Source organism: Pleurodeles waltl, chromosome 3_1 (genome assembly GCF_031143425.1).
Source record: "Pleurodeles waltl isolate 20211129_DDA chromosome 3_1, aPleWal1.hap1.20221129, whole genome shotgun sequence".
NCBI classification, from domain to species: Eukaryota; Metazoa; Chordata; class Amphibia; order Caudata; family Salamandridae; genus Pleurodeles; species Pleurodeles waltl.
Window position 1 is genome coordinate 304,956,542 of NC_090440.1, and position 21,872 is coordinate 304,978,413.

The following is a 21,872-nucleotide window of genomic DNA, read 5'->3' on the forward strand; positions in this document are numbered from 1 at the left end:
CCACAGACTACAACGGGGGTGACCAATGCGGACCCGCTTCAGGACAGTTCAGAACTTCCCGGGTGCATAACAGCACCCTGAGGGTCTCATCCATTCCCCCCCCCATGATTTCCAGTCACTACACCAAGTGAGAATTTTCTAACACTGCATATATCCAGAGTGGTGGCTGGCAAACCCCAGGTCTTGCTGCAATACCTTGTAGTCTTCCCCAGCGAACCTGCGCCTCCGGTTTTGGACCCTTCGGCTTTCCTAGTGCTCTTCATTCTCCCCACCCAGAAGAGATGTCCCCTGGCAAATCATCTGGCAAAACGTCTGATAAAGCCACACATCAACTACTCTTCGCGGAAGCTGACTCACAGCCGCAACCGATGTCACCTTCAACTGTCCATCCGGATAACGTTGCCGCAGACTCCCCGGCGGGCACCCACCCAGACACTACCATGGAGCGTATACTGCAGGAAATCTCCGCAGTAGGTTGCCACCTGGAAGCCATGGATTCTAAGATTACAGACCTCTCAGCCGACTCCAAATCAATCCGACTGGACATTGCTAGCTTCCAGGCCAAAGTTAGGGATCTGGACCACTGTCTCCAGACTGTCAAGAGTCAAGTGGCAAGCCTCCCGGTTAACGAACCTGAACTGCACTACCTCCGGCACAAACTCAAGGATGTAGAGGATCGGAGCAATAGGGACAATGCGCACTAGTTGACATGAGGGCCTTTCTCCATGACTTTATCCTCACCATTACAGGCCTTGCAGACTCCTCCCAAGAGACGAATGAGAAGCAGAAGGCGTTCCTCGCTCTTAGGCCTCAGTTGCTTCATCTGAATATAAAATTTGGGCTTGTTGAACCGACCAAAATTTGGATAATGGCAGATGGAAAATCCAGGGACTTCTTCGACCCTGCAAATCTGTGCTCTTTTTTTAGACAATATTTCTGCCCAACGTATGTATCAGGAAGACGGGGCTTTCACCACGAACACTCCCCCGCCACATAACTCCACTTCACTCATGGCTGTTGATGCTAGTAACCATCACATTCAAACTGCAACACAAAAAAGGGGCAGGTTCTTGTACTGTCCCCCAAGGTCCCAAGATGGGAGGGACATGGCCCTCCAAGCCGTGGCTAAAATCAGCAGGGGGCCACTCAGAGACAAGTCAAGGTTGCCCCTGAAGCCTTCACTCCCTGCTGGCTGATTCATTGACTTGTCCCTGGGGGATCCCTGATGGACCTCCTACTCTCCGCCAAGAAGACTATGGCCCTCATTACAACCTTGGCGGTCAGTGTTAAAGCAGCAGTAATACCGGCAACAGGCCGGCGAAAAAAATAAATGGAATCACGACCATGGTGGAAACCGTCAACATAGACAGCCACTTTAACACTCCGACTGCCACGGCGGTAGAAACAAACACCGCGGCGGTAACCACCAACAGACAGGCGGAACACAAGGTTCCGCCCACTGTATTACAACACGCCTATCTGCCACCTTTTCCGAGGCGGTACCAACACCATCAAAAGCACGGCGGAAACAGTACTTGGAACGGAAACCACTCACCTTTCAACACTTTACGAACAACCAGGATGCCATGGAGCCCGAGTTACAGGTCCTGCTGATGCTGTTCTACCTCCTCTTGTATCAGGAGCAGCAAAGACGCCGGCGACGACCACGTGAGTACTGCACCTAGCATACAGTGGAGGAAAAAGAGAGTAACACACACATGCAACACCCCCACCCACAGCACCATACGCACAAATACATGCAGCAACGTTACATATACACCCCGTCACCCCCCGGAAGAACGCAAGGAACAAATGAAATGATTGTAACGAGTGTAATCATTGAAATATCAGATAGGCCAAATTCAAATATCAGTATATACAAATATGTACACCAACTACACAAGTCCGGATATGAATGAAATCATTGTCCGTGGATCAGTGTCCCAAAATGCATGGGCGAAGCCCACACAAGATACCTGACTTGAAACAGAGAGAACACTGCAGGGGCATCAGATGGAAAATAAACAGGCACCTCAGGGGGAGGGAGGGGGCACCTCAGCCGGATGAACGGACGACACCACTGCTCCACAAGGGGGCTCCATGCCCACTGATTGGTCCTTGGGAGTGCAGAGCCACAGTCTCACAAGTGGATAACAGTCTCCACTGGTTCCGGAGGAGACTGTGCCCAGAGTACTTCATCCTGCCAAGGACTGAGGTAGTGGATGTGAATCTCTACTGGTTCTGGAGTGGGCTTTGTGCCCAGAGTGCTTCATCCTGCCAAGGACTGAGGTAGTGCATGTGAATCTCCACTGGTTCTGGAGGGGGCTTTGTGCCCAGAGTGCTTCATCCTGCCAAGAACTGGGATAGTGGATGTGAATCTCCACTGGTTCTGGAGGGGGCTTTGTGCCCAGAGTGCTTCATCCTGCCAGGGACTGGGGTAGTGGATGTGAATCTCCACTGGTTCTGGAGGATGTTTTGTGCCCAGAGTGCTTCACATGCAGTGTGGCAGGTCCCATTCCCTCACCTGGGTGTGTGTGCCACGAGATTGCCTGGGAACAGGTAGCATGATACTGCATGGAGGCAGAGACACACTCCACCCTGCTGCGACTTCGCCTGCCACCTGGAGGTACAAACAGTGCTGGGAGTCATGCCTCATGTACGCTGGGCAGGGTCCGGGACGTCTCCTGCAGCCTCAGATGGCTGGCCACTGGGGATGATTGCCATGTCGGCTGTGGTGGCACTGTCTGAGCACGTCGCGGGGCTGGTGGCGGTCGTTTCGGCGGTGTCTGTGGTGGAGGTGATGGCAGTGGTGTATGTGTCTGCACCTGTTGAGGGACACAGCAGGATGTCTCCTGCAGCCTCGGACGGCTGCCCACTGGGGATGATGCTGGGGACTGTTGCTGAGGCAGCAGACGTGCAGGTGGCAGCGTCCACTGCCGTACAGGTTGATGTTCTGGTTGACAGAAGGGGTGACACTGGCCCCTCAGCCGGAGCCTCCGTGCCCTGTCCTGACCTGCTCTTTGGCTTGTGTCCCTTCCCCACCTTTGATGTCGCAGCTGGTGCCTTGCCACTGTCCCCTTTTGGCTTGGAGGAGCCCTTGCTTGCTGGTAGGTGTGGCTTCTCCCTCCGGCATGTGGGCACCTTCTTCACCTTGGCAGGTGGTGGAATGGCCTGCTCCTTGGCCTTGCTAGGTGGCACACTGGCAGCTCTGACGGGTGCCGCCCGCAATGTGACCGGACTTGCTGAGACCACTATGCTGGATTATTTGGTGGCTGAGGTGCTGGGCTGGGACCTGGACAGTCTGGCCCTAGGGGAAGGACGGGGGGGAGGTATAGGGAAGAGGTCAAAGTTTGCGAGGAAGAGTTTCTTAGACACACTGGGACGGGAAGATGGGAGGGGGTTTGGGAGTAGAGGAAGAGGTAGTGGTTGTAGGAGGTGTACGTCTGCTAAATTTGGGTGAAGGTGAATGGGCCGGAGGCTGTTGTGAGGTGGATGGCTGTTGGGTGGGTGTGTGCCTGCATTTGTTTGGGAGGAGGGCTCACAGACACACTGGGAGAGGACACTGGGGATGTGTGAATCGTAGTGGGGGCAATGATTGCATGTGAGCGGTGTGTGGTGATGGAGGTAGTGGATGAAGATGTAGTGCATGCAGGTGTGAGTGGAGACAAGACAGGGAGGGAGGAGGACGACGTGGAGGAGGGGGACACAGTGGAGGCAGTGGATGGTGTGTCTGCATGGGGATGGTGCTTGTGTGAGTGCCTGTGCGATGTGTGGTGCTTATGTTTGCCTGAGCCACTCTTGTGTGTTGATGAGTGTGCATGCTGGTCTGATGATGTGCTTGGGATACGCTGAGGTAGAGGAAATGGGGTCTGGGTAGAGGAAGTAGGAGGGGGAAGGGGGGAGGCTGGACACAGGGACAATGGCTGCCATCAGTGCTGAGGCCAGAGCCTGAAATGCTCTCTATTGGGCCGCCACACCAGAATGAATGCCCTCTAGGTATGTATTTGTATGCTGCAAATGCCTCTCAACACCCTGGATGGCATTCAAAATGGTTGATTGCCCAACAGTGAGGGATCTCAGGAGGTCAATAGCCTCCTCACTGAGGGCAGCAGGGCTGACTGGGGCAGGGGCTGAGGTGCCTGGGGCAAAGGAGATGCCCCCCCTCCTGGTTGAGCGGGCACAGGAAACTCGATGAAGGGCTGCTGGGAGGGCGGTGCTGGTAGGGGGGTGGCGGCTGTACCTGTTGATGCAGTGGGCACAGAGGTGCCCGCCACCGCATGGGAGCTCCCATCAGAGGAGTCACCACTGTCGCTGGTGTCTGCTCCTCTCCCTGTCGTGGAGCTCCCCTTGCCCTCCGTCCCACTGGTGCCTTCGGACTCTGTTACTTCATCCTCCAGGGCCATGTGGGATGCAGCTCCGTCCTGCTCTGGTGCCACTGCTCCTCCGCCAGATGATGCTAATGCACACAAGGACAAGATGACAAAACGAAAAGGGGGGGAAAGACAGAAGAGACACATGGTCAATGCCTGCAACACCACTACCGTTGGCAGACACAACACACAGGGAGCAGCCCTATGCACTAAGCCATGCACTGACAGGCAGGGGAAAAGCACATGCCCATAGGGGACTCTGTCGAGAACCATTTTATGCACAGCTGGAAGCCATAGGAGCCTGACTACGTGTAGAGGGTAAATACCACCTTTGGGGTTGGACTGGGAATGAGGCTGCGACCCGTAGGTCGTTCCACCTCTTCCTGATGTCATCCCGTGTTCTTGGATGCTGTCCCACTGCGTTGACCCTGTTGACGATTCACCTCCACCTCCATCTTGGTAGCAATGGAGGTGTGCTGCACCTGTGATCCAAAAAGCTGTGGCTCTACCCGGATGATTTCCTCCACCATGACCCTGAGCTCCTCCTCTGAAAACCTGGGGTGTCTTTGAGGTGCCATGATGTGGTGTGGGTGATGTGTGATGTGCTGTCTGTTGTGATGTGTGGGGGGATGTGTTGGTGTGTATTGTTTGAGGTGTGTGGATGTTGTATGAGTGATGGTGTTTTGTGCCTGTGGATGCTGGTGTTGTGTTTGCTAATCTCTCTCTCTGGGCTTCTTCCAAAATTGTTCGTTGTAAGGGCTTGTGGGTAATGTGGGTGTGTGTTTTATAGTGTTGTGGGTGTGGTGTGTGTGTGTGTCAGGTGTGTGTATTTTGAATTGTCCAGTGTGGTTGTGTTTTGTAAATGTGTGTGTATTTTGAGCGCGGCGGTGTACCGCCAATGGATTACCGCGGTTGTAACACCGCCGCCTTGATTCGTCAGTCGTGATAGTGTGGCCGTATTCTTGTTGGCGTCACGGTGTAGGTTTTGGTATCGCCAGTTTATCACTGACCTTTGGTGTGGCGCACTTGTGTGGGTGTCTGAATTGTGGTGGATTCCGACATGTGGGTCGTAATACCTGTAGCGGAATTCCGCCACCGCAACGGTATGCTGGCGGTCTTCAGCACGGCAGAAAGCGAGATTTACCGCCAGGGTTGTAATGAGGGCCTATTGGACGACCAACGGCTGAGCGCTAAGTACCACTCATGTTTCCATATGCCGTTATTGCTATATTGTTATAATTTATCATTGTTATCTTTGTTCTTATTGCTGCTGTTCTTGATGATGTTGTCACTATTTTACTGAGCTTAGAGTAACTCCCCAAATGATGAGTACCACCACCAGGCACTGGGCATATCTAGGATGCTTAGGGTCGTGACCCTCGCTGCACCGTCCCTGGCAGGATATATGTGTATACGTAAACATATCTGCAGATATCCCGTCAATGACCGATATGGTGATCGTGCGGTGAACATTCTTCCCTTCCACCCCATACCTCCCAACACCCTGGTACTTTATGTATAGGCCTCTGTTGTTGCTCTCCTTGTTCATCCTAATCACCATGATTCTCTAAGCACATCTCCATCGCCTATGGGTGCTTCACGGTACCTTAAGGTACCCACCTCCATTCCCTTCTGGCTGGATCTTTTATAACCCACAATATTCCCCCCCTATGGCCAATAGATACACCTGCGCATGATACGGATCCCTGTTCCTGCTCTCCCACACTCCCCCATCACCAACCTAGCTATGATATACCATAGTCTCTTCCGACCGGTTCCCTGTGCCCTTCCTCCCTTCCCTCGGACGCAGCCGGCTACAGGTTTTTGCAGGATTAGACCCGCGGTTTAACAGCACCAAGCTCCTGTGAGATGTATCCCTAGATCTTGTGAAGAACCTGGACCATTCTCTCATCTCTTTCTGAGACTTGTATCCCTCTTCTGCTTATACCCATCTCCCATCCCTTTCTTTTACCCCCTGCTTCCACTCTTGCTCATTACCCATCCCACACCTTCCCCAACACCTTCTACTTCTACCCTTATCTTAGCTTGGTTTTATCCTCCAGAGTGCGATCGTGGTTCCCCCCACCCCCGCCTTGCCTCTCTTCCCGTTATCCCCACCGTATTCTCCACTCCAACATGAACAGCTTGCACCCCCACAGTGCATGTTTTAGAACTGAAAGAGACCGCCCTGCCCCCGCCAAACCCAGGTGACAATCCAAGGTTTGGGAACTACCCTCCCGTTGATGGCAGTGTCGTGGAATGTTCATGGCCTCACACACTATATCAAATGAAAAAAGGTCCTATCCTACTTATAATCTAAGCATGCAGTTATTGCCTTATTGTGGGAAACACACTTGTCTCCCTCAGAGTCTGAGAAACTATGACGTGACTGGTTGGGCCAGGTGTTTTATAGCGGAAGCCCATCGTCCACATTGAGGGGGTGGCCTTGGCAACACACGTAAATGCGGAGTTGCAATACTAATCCGCCGCCGCTCCCTACAGTGCAAGGTACTCAAATCATGGTCTGACCCGGATGCACGTTACATCCTCACCAAACTCAGACTCTGTGTTCAAACGCTCTGTGTAGCGTCTGAATATGCACCCACGGGTTCCAAACATTCATTTTTTCTGCATTTTAACCATCTCCTTACGGACATTGGAGCCACACAGTACCTCTCAGGAGGGGATTGGAACCTGGCTCGCGACGTTGTCCTAGACCGTATGGGCAGTCTAGATATCGACAATAATGCAGGCAGAGCCCTATGGGGAGATGAGCTGACGGATCAAGGGCTGGTGGACCACTGGCGTCTGTCCCACCCGCTCAATTGGGAGTACACATTTATGTCGCCGATCCACGGTACGCAGTCCCAGCTGAATTATTTCCTTGTTTCTCACAAACTGGTTTCTATGACTAGGGACTCCCGAATTCTAGAGGTGATTCTATCTGATCATGCCCCTGTGCTCTTAGCCTTAGCACTGGGTCTTATCTCTCCCAGTCACAAGCCATGGCATCTGAACACATCTCGCTACTGTACAGCATAGGGCAAGGACCAACTTCACGATCATGTCACTACTTATGTAACTGATAATAGGGGCTTGGTCATTTCCCTTCAAGTTTTCTGGGCAGCGGCGAAAGCTACAATCAGAGGACAGCTTATGAGACATGCTGCCCTTGCTAACACCCAGAACCACTCCCGATGACGGGACCTAGATAAAATAATAATATCTTGCACTCGTGCGTACACTGCTACCCCTCCTCTCTGGCCACACACATTGCTGCCTTAAGAAGGCAGAGATGGACCTTAATGCCCTCTATACCTCCCAGGTGGAGTACACACTACAACTGCTGAAGGACAGGCATTATGAGCAGGGGAAAAGGCAGGGCGCCTACTAGCAGCCCAATTGTGCCAACAAGAGGCAGTGTTAGTCATCCCTGCTATACGCGCTACTAATGGCATACTGCTCACACACCCACAGGACATAGCATTTGCCTGCGGATGCTTCTACCAGACCCTCTACACCCCAGAAACTGCAGAGAATCATGACTGTTTAACTATGTTCTTTGCGGAGGCCCGCATACCCAGCCTCATGGAGCAGGTTAGAGGGCTCTTGGAAGGAGAGATGAGCAAAGAAGAAATTAAGCAGGCCTTCTCTAACTTACCTTATCACATGGCCCCAGGGAGGATGGGTTTACGGCAGAGTTGTATAAATGGATAGGTTCTGAAATGGTGGATTTCCTGTATTACGCCTTAAATGGCGTGGAAAGTACGGGCTCTTTACACCCTCTTTCAAATAGAGCATCCATAGCAGTTCTCCCAAAACCCAGGGGAAGACCCCTTATTTTGTGGCAGCTACCATCCCATTTCTCTCCTCAATGGAGTTGTCAAAATATTGGCTGGTGTCTTGGTGGCCCGCCTCAAGAAAGTCATACCATCTCTTATTCATAATACCCAAATAGGGTTCATACCCGTGTGATCATCTAGGAACCACCTCTGCACACTAACGCATAAACTCTGGGCTGCTAGAGATTCCAGGGAGGAGGCAGTGGCTATCTCCCTTGATGCAGAGAAAGCCTTCGATAGAATAGAATGGGGATACCTCTTTAAAACGTTTCAGCCTAGGAGATATCTTTATCAGAAAAGTCTGATGGTTGTATGACTCGCCTACAGTGCAGGTCAACTGTGGGGGGTTTCTATCTGATGCATTCCCTGTTAACCAGGGGACACGGCAGGGATGTCCGCTATCGCCGCTGCAATTTCTTCTAGCTGTTGAACCTTTGGTAGCGCTTATACGCAGAAACTCTGCAATACCCGGCGTCGTTATCCCAGGTGGCCGCTCTGTGATTTATCTATATGCTGACGACATATTACTTACGCTCACAGATCTCACTCAGATCTCACTCACTCCCTTCCAGTCTGATGGAATTTGAAGCACTTCCAGGATACAAAATTAACCGGGACAAAAGTAAGGCACTTCCTTTTACTTTAGTGACCACATGTGCAGCCATGACGGACTTCCCTGCCTCCTGGAAATGCTTGCATCTGAAATACCTAGGGATTCTCATCAACAAGGGCTTGGACCACATGGTACAAGACATCCTGGAACCACTGCTCCTCTGCACCCAACATGACTTCACAAAATGGCCCCAATTGGGACTCTGGGGAAGGGTACAAGCTGTCCAGAGGGTGACTTTACCCCCTACCCATACGTCCTTGGGATGTTACCACTACAGGCACTGTTGCCAATGCTGCAGAAGGTAGATGCCTGGATATGAAAATTTGTATGGGGCTCCATGCAGTTGAGGCTGTCCAAAGCCACACTCTTTGCGCATCGAGACCGCGGAGGCCTGGGTTTGCCCTCTGTGGAACATTATGCATTGGCGCTCCACGTGTCTCCGCTGGCCTTCCTGCTCCTGTGCAAACTGGATCTGCCCCTTTGAATGCAAGCGGAGCACGCTCTCCTGAATAAACTGGGAGGCCTGGATGTACTTTATGGCGTCAAAGCCTTCCCGTCACAATCTGACCACCCAGTGGTGCAGGCAATGCTACTTTCATGGTGTCGAGTTTACCGCCTTTTAGTAGACCCTCAGATTCACACTCAAGCTCCACTCTGGGGCAATATAGGCTTAATGATAGGCGGAGAAATGGTTGACTGTGAAGGCTGGCGAACTAAGGGCATCCTAACTATTGACCAACTCCTCAAGAAAAGGCTACTAAAAATGTTCCCGGCTTTAGAGGCCAAATTTAGCCTCCCTACCAATTATTCCTAGCAATACCAACAGCTTTCCTGTTGTCTTTATAGCTGCATAGGTACTCCCATGCTGACCTTGCACCACTCACCACCGGTGCCTGATTATTTGCGAGCCTGTGGTTCTTTTTGCGGAGTGAAGTCAGACATGCATAAACTACTGAACCAACACCTTTTCTCTTTGTATCTTCTTTTATCCCTCAAGGCTAAGGGGCAAACACATGTGGGGGTAGACTATGATATTGAAGAGTGGACTACCATCATAGAGGTTCGGGAAAAAGGTGTACGTGAAGCGAGAATTAAATGTATTCTCTTTAAAACACTACACGACTGGTACTGGACACCCTTGAAGCTCAGATCAGCTGGGCTCCTGCCCCATGCGCAATTCTGGCGCTGCCCACACCCGCACTGTGACCTAATGCATATACTATGTGATTGTCCCAACAATACAGCCATTCTGGGAGGCAGATAGGGACACACTAAGGGAGGTACTGCCATTAACACTCACTCTCCCAGCATCCTTGCTCCTACTGCATGATACATGTAGCAGTTCTTGATAAAGTATAGCAGTTCATTTGACCAGTTGTAGGTTCAGAAATGTCTGATTTGGTGGGTCAGAAACCCAGTACTTTTACCCAGTTGCTCCTTTGAAGTGGGGGTGACTTCAAAGAAGGGTCTTTGAAGTACACAGAGGCCCTTTCCTCCCAGCCTTGGCTCTAGACAATCAATAGGGGGGTTTGGGGACAAGAACTGGCTAATCAGGTGTGACAGCCCCTCCCTCTTCCTGCCCAGGAAGAGCCTTCAAAATGCAGACTTCTGCTGAGATACACCTAACATTCCTGTGTTTGTGGCTGTCTAGAGGGAATTCACAAAGTAAAGTTATCACCTACCCTAGACGAGTATTGGAGATAAGCTGCAGGCACATGGAGTTGTAAGAGCAGAGAAATGTCCACTTCTAAACTAGTAATGTTAAATCCAACTTTACAAATAAAGAGGATTTATCATGACCATTCCAACGATATGAAACAAGACATAGCTGCTCCTTCTCAATCAGGAATTACAGCTTAAAGGTGTAATAAGGAATTCCCAATGTTAACCTATGAGAGGAGTAGGCTTCACGGTAGTGTAAAACTAATTTAGGTGTTTAGGACATGCAAAATTTACAAGAACATGCCCTACCTTTTACTTCTACAGCACTCTGCTCTATGAGCTACTAGGGCCTATCTTTGGGTGACTTATGTGTAATAAGAGGAGTTTAAGGCTTGGTAAGGCTTTTAGATGCCAAGTCAAAGTGGGTGTAAAACTGCATACAAATTCTGCAGTAGCTTGCCTGAGACACGCTTAAAAGGTTACTTGTGTGATTGGCACAATCAGTGCTGCAGACCTGCTAGTAGCATTTAATTTACAGGCCTGTGGTATATGGTAGAGCACTTTACAAGGGGCTTACAAGTAAATTAAATATGCCAGTTGGGGTTACACCATTACTATCATGATTAGCAGAGAAGCACAGGCACTTTAGCACTGGTCAGTGGTGGTAAAGTGCTCAGAGTCCTAAGGCCACCAAAAAGAATCAGCAAAAACATGAGGCACGTAGGATAAAGATTGGGGGAAGACCATCCCAGGGCTGACAGGTCTTACACTAGTATTAACACATGTGGAAGCCCTTAATCAGTGCATCCACTGTCAAGTAATTTGAAAGAAAAAAATCCAGTTCAGAGTAGCCCCACTTTCCTTTTCATTGAGTAGTGTCTATATTCAGATTTACTTAGTGTGCTTCAGTCTGACCACCGAGATACCCTATGGGTGACTTGAGCGCCATAACAAATGAGTGAAAGCTTGTCTCCACTGAGTACCGACCACAGTGTTATGGGTATAACAAATTTCCTTGATGAGACTTTCAGACAGGAATGCAATTATGCACTGGTTATTAATTACTGTTGTTCCTTAAAATACAAATTCTGTACTTTCATCAAATGCTTCTTCTAATTAATTGTATGCAATATTGTCAAATTAGTTGGCAGTGATTCGTAAAAATAGAGCAATGTGTACTTTTGTCTGACGGCTACTTGAATCTTTCATTAGTAACTTTAGGTTTGCTATGTCCAATATTGACATGACTCGAACATGCCAGATTGCTATATCTGATTTCTGTTGTAAAATCACATAACCGAACAGGCCAAAGAACAGAGCTTGTAGGCATCGTAGTTCTTGATGATCTCTGAAGACTGGTTGATTTGGACAGGGAAGAGTCCTAGTCATTCTATACTAATCCCCTGGCTTTGATCCAGTTGCGGCTTGTGGGGAATCACAGGGGGCAGGGCGACGCACGGGGAGTAGGGACATCAAAAATATTGCAAAACAATACATTTTAAAAAAAAAACTTACCTTGGTCCGCGCGCTGCTCCTCTCATCCATCTCCGTCGCAGACACAGGCTCCCAGTCTGCCCTGCGACCAATCCTGATGCTGCTCAGAGCAGCATGAAGATTGGCTGAGAGCGCCCTAGCTGGGTGCTCCCAGGCATACTGGGAGCCTGTGCAGGCTCCCTGCAGCCCAGCAACTAAGTTGCTGGACTGCAGAGAGCCCTGTGCGCATGTGTGTTTGGCCGGACTGAGACGGCTGGCCAAACATACATGCGCAGTGAGGGGAGTGCACTGTGCACTCCCCTCACTACTCGTTACCCCATATGCCCCACTGTTTAACAGGAAAGGATAATAAACATAGGGGGTCATTCTAACTCTGGCGGGCGGCAGAGGCCGCCCGCCAGAGTTCCCCCCTCCAGAATACCGCACCGCGGTCAGAAGACCGCTGCGGTTATTCTGTGTTTCCCGCTGGGCTGGCGGGCGACCGCCAGGAGGCCGCCCGCCAGCCCAGCGGGAAACCCCTTCCCACGAGGAAGCCGGCTCCGAATGGAGCCGGCGGAGTGGGAAGGTGCGACGGGTGCAGTTGCACCCGTCGCGAATTTCAGTGTCTGCTGAGCAGACACTGAAATTCTTTGTGGGGCCCTCTTACGGGGGCCCCTGCAGTGCCCATGCCATTGGCATGGGCACTGCAGGGGCCCCCAGGGGCCCCATGACACCCCATACCGTCATCCTGTTCCTGGCGGGCGAACCGCCAGGAACAGGATGGCGGTATGGGGTGTCTGAATCCCCATGGCGGCGCAGCAAGCTGCGCCGCCATGGAGGATTCAGCAGGGCAGCGGGAGACCGCCGGTTTTCCTGTTCTGACCGCGGCCAAACCGCTGCGGTCAGAATGCCCTGCAGGGCACCGCCAGCCTGTTGGCGGTGCTCCCGCCGACCCTGGCCCCCGCGGTCAAGGACCACCGGGGTCAGAATGAGCCCCATAGTTCCTTGTTAAAGGATTTGCAACGGTTGCTGCTGGCTGGGGGTGGGAGGGGGGCACTGCTTTGATCATGTGTTGCTCTTGGCAACATCTAACAATATGGGCTCAGACAACCTCACTTTAAAATTACTGCAGGCATTTATCTCAGATCATCCGACTGTCTTCCGTCCACTTTTCAATTCTGCACCAAAGCATGTTGCCTGTGAAGTGAAAGAGTTTTCTGTACTGTGTCTGTTACTCTTTCAAATCTATGTGCCCCCACTAGCAACCCTTATAGTGTACTGTTTTATATGAGTATGTATGTGTGTGCATCATTCAATATGTACACTAATGGTGCACAATTGTTATTTAAAGTGGCAGATAGGCATTCAAAATGACTGCTTTCTTGTGTCATACTGGAAGACCTAACTGAGATCATCAGCAAATGAAATTTGATGGATTGAAATTCTGTCAGATTTAGTTCATTCAAAAAATAACTGGTAATCTAAAAAAACTGAGTAAGTTGAACCTTGCCTGATGGTCCTAAGAATTGGACTTTCCAATCTCCCTGGTAAAATTGGTCTTTAATCGGGGCACTTGCATTGATTCTGGCCTTTCCTTGGAAACCCAAAATTAATGTGTATGTTTCTGGCAAATAAAGATTCTGGAAATAAAATTGTACCCTGTATTCCATTAAAATCTCATTCTCTTCTAGTGACCAAATTAATACAATTTAGGTTGAGCTACAAAAATGCTATATAGGACTACCTGAGAAATCCCATTAAAAGCTACAACTCCTGGAGAAATCGACTAGTGTCAGATCACTCTACTGGGCCCGACTAAAAAAGTACAGTTCAAAGGATTGGTCACAGTGCAAAAGATCTTTGACAACTCATCTGTGCTCCTTACCTTCCCCTTCTTTTCTCGTCTCTAAATTTAAGCTCTATTCACTTTGCCACACTTTCCTCTGTCAGGCGGTTTTGTTTGGAAGTACTCAAAATTCGGTGAGCACTCTACAAATACTAAAAACATAACTCTGAGGATAGTTGCCACTGTCTACCTTCCTGCAGGCGAAAACAATTGACTTTCTTTATGGAGATCTGTTAATTCAATTCACAGGTTCATTAAATGGATCATTGTCTTTTCAATGCACAGTGAGAATGTGTGTTAAATCCTTTTCTCTGTGATGTTTGTGCATAGCTGTGTTAATGGGGGTTCTAGTTTGAGGCCAATGATGAGATTTAACATACAGTAATCTTCATCCCAAATTAGGTTGCAAAGCCATTGTCTTGAACAATGTTTTCCAAAGCGTTCTCATTTGGTTATATTAAATGTTGTGTTGACTCTGTATATCCGGACGCAGAACTGAAATATTCACTCAATATTTATGAACAGTCTCAGCCCTTAAAAGATAAGTGTGGCTTGTGAGTAGCTGTGTTCATGACCATGATCAGAATCATGTAATTTTATTTTAACTTCAAAGCTACACAAGTGCTGCATAAATGCAAAATAATAAGTGAGCTATATGTTGCATTTATAATTTAAGAGCATATTTGAACTGATTCAAAGTTAATTATTCTGCTAAAATACTAAAACTTTAATTTTTCCTGTTTAATGTTTGAATAGGTAATGGGATGTCAAGTTTGCCTAATACCATTTTTTTATGCTGAAGTTTATGTGATGCACACTTGTTTGCAATCAAGAAACCATGTGTTGCTTGGTGTCTGACCAGTAGGTTTTTTAAATCTAATTGTAATTGTATTTATAGATCACTTACTATCCCTGATAAGGTATCAAATTGCTATCAGCAAGTAGTGTGCTACTCTGGAACCCAAAAGGGTTAGTGGTGGATTAGTATAGGGAAATATGAGTATAGTATTAGCATTAGTATGGGGGGTATGAGTTAATTTGGATGTATGACAGGTGAATCTGTTAGTTAGATTGAAAAGAATAATGAAGGGATAGAGGAGTAAAGAATCCAGAAAGTGTTAGTTGGGAGATCATAGTAGTAAGATTAGGTTTGGGATGAGTAAAGGAGAGATGGAGGAGGGAAGAGTCTGTAGAGATGGATTAGGGAGATCATAGTAGTAAAAGGAGGTTTGGGATAAGTCCAAGGAGGGATACATGAGGGAGAATTTTGTAGAATTGTTTGGGAGATCATGATAGTAAACTGAGCTTTAAGTGAGCCAGGAAGGGTGGAGGACAAAAGAGTCTAAGATGGGGTATTTTGGAGATCATAGTAGTAGGATGAGTCAGAAAGTGGGATAGAGGATAGATTGATAGAGTTATAGGGTGAAGGTGAAACAGAACAATGGAGAGTGTGTGGTTTTTCTTTTTCCTTTTTTTCTCTTGTACGGTAGGACTAAACAAATATATATATATATATATATATATATATATATATATATAGATACATGATTATATAGTAAGGGAATATATGTGTATGGAATATAATATATTGATATTTAAAGTTATATCATATTAACACTGAATTTCAAGAGTTGCAGTATTTGAAGTTAATTTATTTATGTACTTTTGTAACATTATTTTTATCTATCATTATTTTATTACTGAAATGCTTATAGATAAATAGTTAAGATAATATTTTGCTCTTGTGATACATAAAATAAAACAGACTCATAAGCATCTAATCAAACGTATATAGAAACTATTCAATGACCTATGAACATGTTAAGAGTAGAATAATATATATTTGTATGTATATATTTGTACACATATATGATTTTCTCCAGGACTCCTGCCCCAATGCTTATATATATTTAACTGTAACTAATATATACATTTGTTAAACAGGTCTTAAGAGAATGTATATATTTTAAGCTAAAGAAGGTATAAATATTTAAACAAAGAAACACACATGTAGATGCATATATATAATCAAATTATGAATGTTTGCATGCACAAGGATATGCAGTATATTGCTGTTTGAGTATGGTGGTTATGTATGAAAGAGCCAACTCTTGAGTATTCTTCTGAAGATAAGATAGTTATCTGTGGATCTTACATTTGGGGGTTAATGAATTCCTTAGATTGGCCGCTTGAACAGAGGAAGATGTACCACCTATTTTCTTTTTCTTGTGTAGTGGGGTTTTGAGGAGAAGTGCCAAATTTGAGACTATGTGGTGCAGCAAAAAATGACATTGCTGAGACATTGTTGGTAACAACCATGTGGGAATTGTTGTAGTTTAAATATTTAAAGCGTTTCTAATAAGTAGTTTTTTTTGTGTTCTTCTCGTAGGCACCCTCGAGCGGCATGAAACAGGGGACGTAGCAAAAGCAATTCTGACATCTTGTGTAGAGTCTAATTTTCTTAAGCCAGATCCTGTACCCTTTGTTGCCCAAGAGACACCCAAGAAAAACTCAATCTACAAAACTACCAGCTCTCACAAGCTTGGTACAGTGGTGTACAGTCACCCACACACTGAAAAGTTCACACAAAAGGTAGGTCATATAATGAAACATATTTACTGATGAATGTTAAAAGACAACAAAGAGAAAGGACACCATCAAGAAAAGAGTGAAGTAAAGTGTGGGTTATGTTTTAATTTTAGACATAAAACTATAATAAAACAAAATGAAGGGAATTTTCCATCCTGCTAAGCATCTCTTGAAAATGTGAGATTTGTCCCCTTTGGGGTTTTATAGTTTCACGGCTTTAAAAATAAAGTCAGATTTTGGGACTGAACTGACTTGTCTGAAACGGTACAACCCAATTCTTGCAATTGTCAAATACCTGCTGCCACTAAATGTAATACCAGAAACAAAGGCAACATGCACATACAATCCTTTGATATGTACTTTTCGCATAATGTTTTTAAAGCACATGCCTTCATATACTACCTTCTAAAGTAGCTGAACATTTGAAAGAAAAAACAAGTAAACAGTATATTTCTAGGCTACCCATTAACCACTTCACTGCTAGGCCTCCCACTCCCCTGTGCTAAGTATTTTTTGACAATTTGTGGTAGTTTGTGCTTAGGTCCCTATAACGTTTTGTACACATAAGCTATCCATGACAAATTCAAATACTTCCTTGGAGGGAACCGAGAATTTAGCCAAAATACAGCTGAAATTTGGGTTTTTTGAGAGAAAATGGAGAAAAAAGTGCTGCAGAAGAAAGCATTGGAATTTTTCCCTGCAAATGGCATCAACAAAGGGTGTGCAATGCTAAAATAACCACCTTCCCACCTTTCAGAAACCGGCAGACTAGAATGAAACCTCATTTCTTAACACAGTTTTGGCATTTTACTGGGACAAACCCTATGTTTCCTTTTCTTTGTGCTTTGAACCTCCTTCCAGTTAGTGACAAAATGGATGTGAAACCAGTGGGCCGATCCTGGAAAGCTATACATTTCTAAAAAGTAGGCAAAATTATAAATTCAGCAAGGCGTAGATCTTTCAAGGATTTCCTATAGAAAGTAACAGTTGCAATAAAAAATATTGAAATTGCGCTGAAAAAAAGCCCTTTGTGTCTACGTTTTCATCTGTAACTTTTTCTAACTATGGCAGATTTTCAAAAGCAATATACTGTTACATTCGCAGGACCCTTCTGTTTGCGGGTATATTTAGGGTTTGTAGGTTTACCAATAACCAGAGGTACCTAGAACCAATAAATGAGATGCTTTTTGCAATGGGTTTTCATTGTGTATCAGGTATACAGCAATTCGTTTGGTAAAATATTAAGAGTGAAAAATAGGTACCAGAATTAGAATTAGAGGGCATGTCTCAAAATTACTTATTTTTTACATACTGTCTTAAGTTTGGAAGTCACAATTGCAGAGAAAGAAAATTGGTAATGACACCTGTTTTGCTATTCCTTGTTTCCACAAGTCTCACTATAAAAATGGTACCTCACTTGTGTGGGTAGGCCTAGTGCCCACAACAGGAGATGTCCCAAAACGCAACAAGGATGGGTTGAGTTGTGTGGCTCTCACCAGGTTCTGTCACACAGAATCCCTTGCAAACCTCACAATGTGTTTAAAAACTAATTTTCATCATTCTGTGATGGAAAGTTCTGGAATATGAGGGGAGCCACAAATTTCCATCCTCTCATCATTTCCCCGAGTCTCCCAATAAAAATGGTACCTCACTTGTGTGGGTAGGTCTAGTGCCCACAACAGGAAATGGCCTAAAACGCAACATGTAAACATCACATTTTTCCACTGAAAAATGACTTGTTTTCGCAATGTGCATAGATTTGAAATTTGTGGCCTAGCACAGCTGGCATCTAGGGAAACCTAGCAAATCTGTATATTTTTGAAACTAGACACCTAGAGAATTCTAGGATGGGGTGACTTGTGCGGCTCCCACCAGGTTCTGTTACCTAGAATCCCTGTCAAACCTCAACATTTATCTAAAAAAACTCATTTTTCTTACATTTCTGTGAAGGAAAGTCCTGGAACCTGAGGGAATCCTTAAATATCCTTCCACCAAGCATTCCCCCAAGTCTTGTGATAAAAATGGTACCTCACTTGTGTGGGTAGGCCTAGTGCCCACAACAGGTAACAGCCCAGAACACAACATGGGCACATCACGTTTTTCCAATGAAAACTGACCTTTTTTTCAATGTGCCTAACTGTGGATTTTGGGCTCAAGCTCCGCCGGTACCTAGGAGAAACTAGCAAACCTGTAAATTTTTGAAAACTAGATACCTAGGGAACTCCACAAATGGGTGACTTCTATGGCTTCCACCATATTTTGTTACCCAAAATCCCTTGCAAAACTTAAAATTTGTATGAAAAGGCATATTTTTCTCTCATTCCTGTGATGGAACTTTCTGACATCTGAGTGGAGCCATGAACTTCAATCCACCCACCATTCCCCCAAGTCTCCCGATAAAATGCTCCCTCACTTATGTGGGTCGGCCTAGTGACTTGTTTTTTGCTATGTGGCCAGCTTTGGATTTTGGGCCCTAGCTCAGTCGCCATCTAAGATAATGTTAGAAATGGGGTCTTTGGTTGGCAGTGAGGTTACCCCCTGTCCAAGCAAAGACCCTCACTCTAGTCAGGGTAAAGGAGAATCTCCCTCCGCTAATCCCTGATCACCCCATTGGTAGCTTGGCACGATCAGGCAGGCTTAACTTCAGAGTGCTAGGTGTAAAGTATTTGTACCAACACACACAGTAACTTAATGAAAAACACTACAAAATGACACAACACAGGTTTATAATAATAGAAAATATTTATCTAAACAAAACAAGACCAAAACGAAAATAATTCACGTTATGCAAGTCAAGTTATCAATTAAAAAGGAAAAAGAGTCTTCATGTAGTTTTAAACACAACGCTAACGCTGTTAGCGTGAAAATGAACCTGGGTGTGTCAAAAATAACCCCGCTTGGGTGAGAGTGCGTCAAAAAGGACTTGCGATGTATCGATATCACTCACAAGCGAGACCTTGCATTGTTTCTCCTTCAGTTGAGTCGGAGTGTGTCCTTTATTCTCTCCTCAGGAGAGCGATGCATCAATTAGAACCGCACTCTCGGCTCCGGACAGGCCTTGCATGGTTTTTGCACGCCCAGCGATGTTTGCGTCAGAAATCCTGCTGCACGATGATCTGAAAACCATGCCGCGCGAGTTGCGATCTCACCAGCCTCTGTCAGCAATGCTGCGCGTCATTTTTCCAGCCACAGGCGTTGATCTTCTGGTCGTGTTGCAGGTGCGCGTTGATTTTTCAGCCGCAGATCGGAGTCTTGTTGATCTTTTCCCTGCACAGTGGTCGGTGCGTGGATTTCTCACACTTGGGCTGCCAGCTTCTCCTTTCAGGGTCCCAGGATCTGGATGGGCACCACTTGGCAGAGTGGGAGTCTTGGCAGAGGCTCCAGGTGCTGGCAGAGAGAAGTCTTTGCTGTCCCTGAGACTTCAAACAACAGGAGGCAAGCTCTAAATCAAGCCCTTGGAGAGTTCTTTACAACAAGGAAGGCAACACAAAGTCCAGTCTTTGTCCTCTAGCACAGGCAGAAGCAGCAACTGCAGGATAGCTCCACAAAGCACAGTCAGAGGCAGGGCAGCTCTTCTTCCTCCTCTCTTTAGCTCTTCTCCAAGCAGAGGTTCCTCTTGGTTTCCAGAAGTGTTCTATAGTCTGTGGTTTTGGGTGCCCTTCTTATACCCATTGTTCCCTTTGAAGTAGGCTTACTTCAAAGGAAAGTCTCTCTTGATTGTGAAAGCCTGCCTTGCCCAGGCCAGGCCCCTGACACACATCAGGGGGTTGGAGATTGCATTGTGTGAGGGCAGGCACAGCCCTTTCAGGTGTGAGTGACCACTCATCCCCTCCCTCATAGCACAGATGGCTCATCAGGAAATGCAGACTACACCCCAGCTCCCTTTGTGTCACTGTCTACTGAGAGGTGCAACCAGCCCAACTGTCAAATTGACCCAGACAGGGAATACACAAACAGGCAGAGTCACAGAAATGGTTTAAGCAAGAAAATGGCCACATTCTAAAAGTGGCATTTTTAAACACACAATCTTAAAATCAACTTTACTAAAAGATGTATTTTTAAATTGTGAGCTCAGAGACCCCAATCTCCATGTCTATCCGCTCCCAAAGGGAATCTACACTTTAATCATTTTTAAAGGTAGCCCCCATGTTAACCTATGAGAGGGACAGGCCTTGCAACAGTGAAAAACGAATTGAGTAGTATTTCACTGTCAGGACATATAAAACACATTACTATATGACCTACCTTAACCATACACTGCACCCTGCCCTTGGGGCTACCTAGGGCCTACCTTAGGGGTGTCTTACGTTGAAGAAAAGTGAAGGTTTAGGCCTGGCAGGTGGGTACATTTGTGAATTCAAATTTATAGTTTAAAACTGCACAGACACTGCAGTGGCAGGTCTGAGACATCATTACAGAGCTAGTAATGTGTGTGGCACAACCAGTGCTGCAGGCCCACTAGTAGCATTTGATTTACATGTTCTGGGCAACTCTGGTGCACTGTACTATGGACTTAACAGTAAATCAGTTATGCCAATCATGGATGAACAATTGCATACACATTTTGTATAGGAGCACTTGCACTTTAGCACTGGTTAGCAGTGGTGAAGTGCCCAGTGTAACAAAAACAGCAAAAAGAGTCCAGCACATATCAACAACCTGGGAAACGGAGGCAGAAAGTTAAAGGAGACCACGCCAAGGATGAAAAGTCTAACAGGTAATCTAGCAAACCTGTACATTTATTAAAACTAGACACCTAAGGGAATCAAGGATGGGTTAACTTGTGTGGCACTCAGAACATTGTTTCCCCCTAGAATCTCTTGCAAAATCTCATACTTGGTCTAAAAAAAGATTTTCCTCATATTTATGTGATGGAAAGTTCTGGAATCTGAGGAGAGCCACAAACCTCCCTCCACCCAGCATTCCCTCAAGTCTCCCGATGAAAATGGTACATCATCTGTGTGTGTAGGCTTAATGCCTCTGTTTGAAACAGGGTCTCTAGTATGGCAGTCAGCTTACACCCTGTCCAAGTATGGACCCTCACTCTAGTCAGGGCAAGGGAGATACATAGCTCAGATAACCTCTGCTTAACCCCTTGGTAGCTTGGCACAAGCAGCCAGGCTTATCTCAGAGGAAAGTGTAAAGTATTTGTACAGACACACACAGTAACACAGTGGAAACACCACAAAAGGACTTCACACCTGTTTAGAAAAATAGACAATATTTTCTAAATCAAACAAGACCAAAACGACAAACATCCAACACAGACAAGTAAAGGTATCAAATTTTGAAGTAAAAAGAGTCTTAATCCATAAGAACTAATGGATGCTTCGTTTTAGTAAAAAGTACCTGGTATGTGTCAAAAATAAAGCCGCAGGGGTGGGCGTGCATCAGAAATGCATGCATCAGAAATGCATGCAATGCATTGATTCCTCACTCTCACAAGTGAGGCTGTGTGTTGAATCTTTGTCCGCCAG

The 21,872-nt window shown here is 46.5% G+C and overlaps 1 protein-coding gene across 2 annotated transcripts in view; it reads left to right on the forward strand.

Moving 5' to 3' along the window:
* WDR72 (WD repeat domain 72) overlaps positions 1–21,872 on the forward strand; it is an 896,838-nt gene that overhangs the window by 409,810 nt on the left and 465,156 nt on the right. For both annotated transcript variants that reach the window (XM_069222448.1, XM_069222449.1), the window contains one exon: positions 16,196–16,398. In XM_069222448.1, the coding sequence (XP_069078549.1) occupies positions 16,196–16,398 (203 nt within the window). The remainder of the gene's footprint in view (positions 1–16,195; positions 16,399–21,872) is intronic.